The sequence below is a fragment of the Somniosus microcephalus genome, chromosome 23 (assembly GCF_052327205.1).
Source record: "Somniosus microcephalus isolate GS21.2 chromosome 23, FLI_Smic_1.0, whole genome shotgun sequence".
NCBI classification, from domain to species: domain Eukaryota; kingdom Metazoa; phylum Chordata; class Chondrichthyes; order Squaliformes; family Somniosidae; genus Somniosus; species Somniosus microcephalus.
The window spans coordinates 65,516,328-65,525,828 of record NC_141009.1 but is presented as its reverse complement, the minus strand read 5'-3'; the positions used below and the strand labels follow the sequence as shown (position 1 = coordinate 65,525,828).

General features: G+C 50.4%; 1 protein-coding gene across 1 annotated transcript in view; it reads right to left on the bottom strand.

Annotated features, from left to right (window-relative positions):
* Positions 1-5,604: 5,604 nt before the first annotated feature.
* LOC147101925 (zona pellucida sperm-binding protein 4-like) overlaps positions 5,605-9,501 on the bottom strand; it is a 37,673-nt gene continuing 33,776 nt past the window's right edge. The window contains exons 10-16 of the mRNA XM_085965154.1: positions 9,339-9,436; positions 9,130-9,263; positions 8,858-9,047; positions 8,470-8,617; positions 8,238-8,310; positions 7,541-7,618; positions 5,605-5,675 (exon numbers count right to left, since the gene is read on the bottom strand). Coding sequence (XP_085821280.1) covers positions 5,605-5,675; positions 7,541-7,618; positions 8,238-8,310; positions 8,470-8,617; positions 8,858-9,047; positions 9,130-9,263; positions 9,339-9,436 — 792 coding nt within the window. The remainder of the gene's footprint in view (positions 5,676-7,540; positions 7,619-8,237; positions 8,311-8,469; positions 8,618-8,857; positions 9,048-9,129; positions 9,264-9,338; positions 9,437-9,501) is intronic.

Below are 9,501 nucleotides of genomic sequence, written 5' to 3'. Positions count from 1 at the left end.
TTTAGCACCTGGCGCTAATTATCGCCTCCGACTGGAAACTTGGTGTTTATCACCCCTGGAGGTGATTGGAGCGCTAAATCAGGCGCAACACACCTGTCTTAAGGTGCAAAGGCCGAGGAGCGAGGCGCTAACTCAGAGCGCGGGTGAAGCGCAGGTGATGTCAGCTAGCAATGGAACACAGACGCACTGGCACCGACCAGTTCTTAAAGGGGAGGATGGATCTTGCTCTCCAGCCACACCCTGCTCATTGCAGGCTTGAATCTCGGCCTGGACAGACCTGTGCCTAAATTTTCCAGCCAAGGACTATGGAGAGGGTAAGAGAATGAGCTCAGCGCTTCAGTGACCGGGCCTTGGAGGCTCTGGTTGGTGCGGTGGAGTGCAGAAGAGCTATACTGCAGCCTGCGAGTGGGAGGAGGCTATTGCCGCGTGACTACAGAAGAGTCTGGAGGGAGGAGCCTCATCACGTCTCCTCCAGGAGCATGGTGCCCAGGACCCACATCCAATGTCGCAAAAAGTTCAACGACTTCACTCGGGTGTTCAGGGTGAGTGGCTGTTGTTCAATACCTCACCATCCCTCCATCTCAACCTCACTCTATGGCCACAGGGTCTGAAAACCCCAATGCCCAACACTTATCCAACATGAAGATTCACCAGACTGATACCTGGGATGGCAGGAATGACGTATGAAGAGCGATTGGGCTTATACTCGCTGGAGTTTAGAAGAATGAGAGGGGATCTCATTGAAACTTATAAAATTCTAACAGGTCTAGACAGACTAGCTGCAGGAAGGATGTTCTCGATGGCCGGGGAGTCCAGAACCAGGGGTCACAGTCTAAGATAAGGGGTAAGCCATTTAAGACTGAGATGAGGAGGAATTTCTTCACCCAGAGAGTGGTGAACCTGTGGAATTCTCTACCACACAAGGCAGTTGAGGCCAATTCATTAAATATAATCAAGAAGGAGTTAGATATATTTCTTAAGGCTAAAGGGATCAAGGGATATGGGGAGAAAGCAGGGACAGGGTACTGAATTTGGATGAACAGCCATGATCGCATTGAATGGTGGAACAGGCTCGAGGGGCCGAATGGCCTACTCCTGCTCCTATCTTCTATGTTTCTGTCTCTGACCTTCCCTTTTGTTCTTTCCTTCCCTCATCCCTTTCCCTGCCCCGACACTTGCTTAAGCATCTCTTACATCTCTAACTTATTCCAGTTCTGACGACGGGTCATTGACCTGGAACGTTAACTCTGTTTCTCTCTCTACAGATCAAAAAAGTTCAACAACCTCACTCGGGTGTTCAGGGTGAGTGGCTGTTGTTCAATACCTCTCCATCCCTCCATCTCAACCTCACTCTATGGCCAGAGGGTCTGAAAACCCCAATGTCCAACACTCAACCAAGACCTAGGGCCATTTCATAAAGCACACACGCACATTCCACACCTTGCACACATTGAGGGCTATTCAACTATGGGAGGCACAACAGGCAAGATCTTGGCGGCACATTTACTCAGACACCGTCATTTTTCTTGCAGGCTAAGCTATGTCCTAACAGGCCACAGCAGCAACAGACAGGTGGAGGGCCACCTCAGCTGCAACCACTCAGCGATCTTGAGGTGTGCCTCCACAGGATTGTGGCAATCCAGGTGATCAGTCCCGTCACCCCTGGAGAATTTGACCCCGTTCGGGACAGCAATGGTAAGTTCATCAGCTTTCTCTCCTCTCTCATTCCACTTGTCCCTCACAACACCAGCCTTTGACACTTTCAATCCAACTTAGTAAATCGCTGCACTCCTTCCTCCCTTACTGCCCCCCTGTCCTGACGCTAAAGCCACTCTTGTACCTCCCTGTTTTCAGATGGTGATTCACCAGCTGAGGAGACGGGCCCTCAAGCTGCTAGTGGGAGTGAAGCCATAGGCGAGGAGGAAGAGGAAGCCGGAGCCTCAGCGCCACCCTCTCCCAAGGAAGCCCATGTCCACACTGGGACCACAGCTTCCCTGGAGGGGAGCAGGGGTGAAGTGTCTGATGAAGGTGATGCTCTGGGACCCAGCAGGCTGCAGCAATGCAATGGGGGTAGGGAAGCTCGGTGTCCTTCTCCCCAGAGGGAGTGTAGGCCAGCGAGTCCTGCTGCACTGGACGCAGAGGAGGAGCGGCTCATCGCTGAAATGAACCCCCAGGCGGTGGACAGGCACACTCAGCTCATGGGTGCAGTGGGAAGGGTGCCCCAAAGCATTGATGCACTGGCGAGGAGTGTGGAGCACTCCGCTACAGCACAGGCAGACACAAGTTCTGCTTAGTGCTGCAATTCAGTCACTGGCTGCCGTGATCCAATCTCGGACTGCTCTCCTGCAGTCTCAGATTGAGGCCACGCAAGCACTGACTGCTGCCATCATCGCTGGTTCGGACACATTGACCCGGGGCTCTCACGGTACCGCAGCAGGCCAGCATTCTGTGCTCCAGCAGATTGCTCCGGATGCTGAAGTGCTGCCCCATGGGAGTGCCAGTGTGTTGGTCAAGCAGGGAGGTGCTGTCCTCTCTCAGGATGACAGCATGCCTGCTCCCACCACTGGCACTTCCCCATTGCACTTGCCACCAGCTGTAGCCCAGACTGCTGCTGCCTATGCAGATTTGGTGCAGTCTGCAGCCGAGCCCCCCAGGCCCAGAGCTGGTCGAGGCCGTCCTTCAAGGGCATCTGAAGTCTCAGGATCTGACAAGCAGCAGCCTTCCACCAGCGTGCTGCAGCCACTGGGGCCCCATTCTGGAGGAGCAGTAGGGTGGGAAGGGGGCAAGTGGCCAAGGGAAGGAGATCACCCTCGAAGGGCAAACAGTAGGAGGTCTGACAAAATGTTAGTAATGTTTTTATTAAAGGCCGAGGTTCATGTAATTACTTTTGTTTAGTGTTTTGGCCATTACCTCCAGGTTGTGAGAACCAGTTATGTTAACTAATGATGTGTTGTGTTTGTTTCTATTAGTTTGTTATGAATAAATGACACACAGTTTGTAAAACAAAAAGTTGTTGTATTCAAAATGTACATGTTTGGCCTTTGGAATCATTGCTGCCTTGGCCAGCTATAGGGATTGCGGGTTGCTTTTGATCATGTTGTTCTCTATGCCAGAAACCATTTCCTGAGTAGGGGCCTAGCGGCGTCTTGTTATCAGCCGTTGATGGACGGCCCTTGCAGTTTCAACATTGTTGCTGATCATCCTCCTCCTCCGGTGGTGCACCAATCCCTGGTGGCATTGGCTGGGTCCTGAGGATTGCCAGGTTATGAAGAATGCAGCAAACAACTATGAAGAGGGAGACTCGCTCAGGCGAGTACTGCAGGGCTCCTCCCGAGTTGTCCAGACAGCAGAACCGTTGCTCGAGGACGCCGATCGTCTGCTCAATGATGTTCCTGGTGGCGAGATGGCTCTCATTGTACCACAGCTCAGTAGGTGTGTTGGGGTAATGGAGCGATGTCATGAGCCAGGTGCAGAGTGGATAATCCTGGTCTCCGCAGAGCCAACCACCTGGCTGTTGCACTGCCTGGAAAAGCTCTGGCACACCACTCTGGCGCAGGATAGAAGCATCGTGGCTGCTGCCAGGATAGCAGTCATTGACAGCAAGTATCAGCTGTCTGTAGTCACACACCAACTGGACATTAAGCAGTAGAACCCCTTGCGGTTTCAGAAAACCTCTGCATTCTTCTGCGGTGCCCGCAGTGCCACATGCGTGCAGTCAATGGCGCCCTGCACTGCCCACTATCCTTGCAAAGCACGTTCATGGTGTGGCACCCTACTAGTTAGTTTGCCAATTGGCAAATGACCCATTTATCCTGACCCTTTTCTGTTAGCCAATCCTCTATCCATGCTAAAGTATTACCCTCAACACTGAGCTCTTATCTTGTGCAGTAACCTTTTATGTGGCACCTTATTGAATGACTTTTGGAAATCCAAATACACTACATCTACTGGATCCCCTTGATCCAGCCTGCTCGTTACATACTCAGAATTCTTATACATTTGTCAAACACGATTTTCCTTTCTTAAAACAGAACATAATAGTAGCAGGAGCAGGCCATTTGGCCCATCGAGCCTGCTCTGCCATTCAATAAGGTCATGGCTGATCTACCTCATCTCCACTTTCCAGCACTATCCCCATATCCCTTAGTCAAAAATCCAGCGATCTCGGTCTTGAATACACTCACCGACTGAGCCTCCACAGCCCACTGCGGTGGAGAATGCCAAAGATTCACCGCCCTCTGAGTGAAGACATTTCTCCTCCTCCGTCCTAAATAGCCAACCCCTTATTCTGAGACCGTGACCACTGGTTCTAGACTCCCCAGCCAGGGGAAACCTCCTGCCTGCATCTAGCCTGTCAATCTAAGAATTTCATATGTTTCAATGAGATCACCTCATTCTTCTAAACTCTAGGGAATATAGTCCCAGTCTACTCAATCTCCTCATATGACCAACCCCCAGCCCAGGAACCAGTCCGGTGAACCTTCGTTGCACTCCCTCTATAGCAAGTATATCCTTCCTTAGGAAAGGAGACCAAAACTGTCCACAATACTCTAGCTGTGGTCTCACCAGGGACCTATATAATTGCAGTAAGCCATCTTTACTCTTATATTCAAATCCTCTTGTAATAAAGGCCAACATACCATTTGCTTTCCTAATTGCTTGCTGTTCCTGCATGTTAACTTTCGGTGATTTGTTTAAAAAGGACACCCAGGTCCCTCTGAACACCACCAACATTTCCCCAATCTCTCACCATTTAAAAAATGCTCTGCTTTTCTATTTTTCCCCTACCAAAGTGGTTAACTTCACATTTCTCTACATTATATTCCATTTGCCATGTTCTCACCCATTCACTTAGCCTGTCTATATCCCCTCAACTTCAATTCCCACCGAGCTTTAGATCTGCTAACTTGGATATATTATATTTGGTCGCCTCATCCAAATCATTGATGCAGATTGTTAATGGCTGAGGCCCACTAGTTATAGCCTGCCAGCCCAAGAATGACACATTTAGTCCTACTGTTGTGTTAACCAATCCTCAATCCATGCTAGTATACTACCCCCAATCCCAAGGACCCTAATTATGTTTAATAACCTTGTGTGGCACTTTATCAAATGTCTGCTGAAAAACCAAATGCACCACATCCACAGATTCCCCCTTAACTGTGCTGCTAGTTACAAACTCACAAATCTCCAACAGATTTGTCTAACACGATTTCCCTTTCGCTAATCTGTTGACTCTGCACAATCCTGTTATTTTCGAAGTGGCATGTTGAGTTCAATGAAGAGGGACCAAGGACCAAGGCAGCTGAATTACATTCTAACTTTGTATTTGACACCAACATGATTCTTGCTCGACCACATTTACTGACCCATGGAGCTGCTCTCCACTCCTTCCATGTATTGAAGATGCAAGACCTCACCTTTCCCTACATTGAACCCAATGTGCCACTGAACACACTACCCACACAGTCCCAGTTTGGGGGGCTTGGATTGAAATTTTTCAATCTGCATCATTGCCGTGCGTCTTGCAGAAGCCCCACAGTCCCCACTATGGATCTACCAGCACCTGTCAGTGGGTGAAACGTGGGCCCTGCCCCATTACAACTAACCATGGGCCACAGTGGCTTTGGTTCCATAACCATCATCTTTCCCATAATTCAGGTCACATCTTGAAACTAGACCAATGAAAAGCAGAGCATTTCTTTCATCAATACTCCTGTCAGAGTTCTGTGCAGCAGTTCAAGCACCACCTGGCTTTGGGAAATCTCTGCTGACTGATCATTGTTCACTCCACATTCTCCAAAGTCAAACTCAAAGTATCCTGTATTGTCTAAACTAGTTTCTCAGCAACTGAAACTAGACTAGCCAATTGATAATGACCTACCTTATCCTATTTATTCCCTCAATCCCAGACTTCCTGTGGAGGTTGTCCCCACAATAAAGGCTCCTTCAGGCACCAGTGATTCTGGGGAAAGCCTCTTGTGCAGGAGTTCCACTCCACACTGTGGCCATGACACCCCACATTGAGTGGGGTGACTGGATTAACGCTTCCTACAGTTCCAGATCAGTAAGGATAAGAAAGGCCACGACGTCTCCACCCTCAATTGATGTGCTAATACTCCCCCTACTGCTTTATTGAATTGACTGGAATTTTGATCGATACTGGAACTGGATTCCAAACCGATGCTGGAAGGTTGTTCACAGCAGCTGTTGAACACCAGGAGTGAGCTTTCCACTACTGGTCTAGCGAGGCCCAAAACAACCCAACTAGTGGTTTAATAAAAGCAGGAAATACTCAGGTCAGGCAGCCTCTGTGGAGAGAAACAGAGTTAATGTTTCAGGTCGATGACCCTTCATGGGAATGGGTAAGAGTTAGTGATGTAACAAAGTTTAAGTACAGGGGCAGGGAAAGGTGTGTGATCGATCAAGACAGCCAGGCTGGTGCAATGGGCAGACAGATGAAATTTAACAAACGTGCAAAGTGAAACATTTAGTGGGAAGAACGAGGACAGGCAATATAAACTAAAGGGTACAATCCTAAAGTGAACAGAGAGATATGGGAGTATGTGTGCACAAATCATTGAAGGCAGCAGGGCAGGTTGACAAAGCAATTAAAAAAGCATATGGGATACTGGGCTTTACAAGCAGTGGCATGGAGTACAAAATCAAGGAAGTTATGATGAACCTTTATAAAACATCAGTTGGCCTCAACTGGAGTATTGTCTCAATTCTGGGCACCACTTTAGGAATGATGTGACGGCCCTAGGAGAGGGTGCATGGAAGAATGATTCCAGGGATGAGGGGTGTCAGTTACATGGATGACTAGATAAGCTGGGGTTCTTAGTGCAGAGAAGTTTCAGAGAGCAGATTTGAGAGGTTTTCAAAAGCATGAGGTGTCTAGACAGTAGATAGAGGGGAACTGTGGCCATTGGCAGAACGGGCCAGAACCAGAGGACACAGATTGAAGGTTAGTTGTAAAAGAACCAAAGGGGACATGAAGAAAAACCCATTGTGTTTTTTTACTCGGAGTGGTTAATAACTGGAATGCACTGCCCGAAAGGTTGGTGGAGGCGGATTAAATCGTGGCTTTCAAAAGGGAATTGGATAAGCAACAAATAAAAAAAATGCAGGGCTACAGGGAAAGGGCCGAGGAGTGGGACTAGCTGAAGTGCTCTTGCAAACAGCAGGCACGGGCTCAAGGGTGACAGCACAGAAGGAGGCCATTCTCTGAATACAAGACCAGGGGTCATGTATAACAGGAGTTTATTGTCCAACAGACACATCTACATTTCCATGGAGCTGCACTCGGAGCCCACCCTGCGGCGATGGTCCATTTTCCACATGGCAACAGTCACGACCAACAGGGCCACGGAGAGCAGAGCTACCCCAACCGCGACTCCAGGAAGAACACGGGAGGGGGAATCAGCAGCAGCATCTGTGGGGAGAAGGGAGGGTTAGATAGGCACCAGTTACTCCATCACTAGACAGTAGCAGGGGCCTCCTTTACCTTTCTCTTCCTGGTGGATCCCAGCACCCACACTCTCATCTTCCAGGAAAATGATGGCTCCATCAGAGGTCACCAAGGACCCAGCCCGGTCATCGGCACTCCTTCGCCTCTCTGGGGGAGACAAGAGACAAGAGTTCAAGGTGGGCAATTCAATGTGCAGCTGTCTGAAGCCCTGAATCAGGTGTACAATCCGATGGCCCAATGCAAAAACCCTCGGGCAGTGAGTACCGGAGAGAGATTGGACTGTAGTTAAACACTGTTCCCTCACTGTCAGACTAAGATTCACTCCTGATTCTCAGAAGCACCCGCATCAACCCAGCAAAGTTTGCAGTCGTTGACGGGTCCAATGGCCAGGCTGGTCTCCTGGGGGAAAGAGACCCGTTTTAAGCACTAGTTTGACGAGCGGATACACTGGACATACACACATTGCCCAGGACTCCCCGCCCCCAGATATCGGTTCAGATCCACCCTGGAACTCCTGGTGACAGCAGGATCAATGTTCAAGGCCAGAGATGGATTCCATTCAGAACCAGTGCAAGATGTGCTCAGAGCCCCTGAGCCAGATTGCTATTCTGCTGTAGACTAACTGGGATAGAGTTGAGCGGGCAGATTGAGGACACTGCTCCTGTGCCCAGTGTTGGGCCCTTGCTGAGTGAGCCCAGTGTCCAGATGCCCCACACCCACCCCTCCCCATCAGGGTTTAGTTTCTAGTCAGATCCCAGCTACTTACTGGGGCTGCAGGGAGCCGTGCAGTTCTCTCGGGTGGAAGGGAAGCAAACCTCAGCACTGCAGTGGAAGTGAACCTGGAAAGAGACAGTGCGGTCTGGTCAGTGCCACAGCTCCCAGTCAGGAGATTCATGCTTCTACAGTCAAAGGGTCAACAGGGGCCTCCTCACTGTGAGCAAGACCCAGGGAACAAGTTCAACCAAGAGAGCCAGAGAGAAAGACTGAAGGAAACTCACCTCCCCGCTCAGAGCCCGGCCCGAAACTCGGTCCCAGAAAGCGAAAGTGCTGACTACAAACCGATTCTGGTGAGTTGGGAACGGCAAATGGGAAGCGGCGTCTACCGGGAAGAGGCGGGTTTTGTAATTGTCTCCAGTAAACGGGCACCTGGAACAGAGAAAGAGCGGGTTATATGGAGAGGGCACCTGGAACTCCCACTAGAGTTACAGCGGCACATCAAAGCAAAGTCCCGAGATTAGACTAGATAAAGAAACCAGTCCATTCAAGTCACCAATCGTCAACCTGGAGCTCAGATTGGTTTGATTATTGGCCGTTCCTTCACGCAGTCCATGTCGCCCCCCTCCCCAATCACCAGCCTGCCCCAAGGTCCCTCACTCGCTGCCTTACCTGCCCACCAGGAGGTCCCATCGGAGCCCCGAATGCGGCTCGGGGGTGGGGGTCGCCCAGCAGTCATTGAGCACCAGCACAAGGGACGGATCGTTCCGGTTCAGGACTCGAATTTCCACAAACACGGGGTCCCGGAGCACACTCAGGATCGGATAGTCACTGGCCACGTACCAGCTCCGGTAGTCACCATCTGCAAAGAGAAAGATGAAGGACGGCCACTATTTGGAGAGAGAGCCTGAAGTTGGACACTAACCATCAGCAGCACTCGCTACCTCTCGCTATTCTCAGCTCCAGAACCAGGATCCCGGCCTTAGTGGCAGGCAGTGGCGGAGAAAGGCTGTAAACTCGGGGCTTCACCTGCAGTTCAGACTCCTGGCTCCCCTTGTAACTGCACTGGACATGGAGCCTGCAAGAGAACGGACACGGCTGGAGAATTCAGCTCCTCACCTTCTCTACCCGCTCCATGTGCTCCCAGTCTCACCTGAAGGGGCTGTCCCGGGTCACCGATCCCAAAGCTCCATCCAAGATTTCAAATTGACCCAACACATCCGTTTCATAGACGGCGTTCACCCCGTCCAGCTACAAGAGACAGAAGACCATCATTACAGAGGACCAGGAGTAGACCGATTGCAGAGAAATTGAGC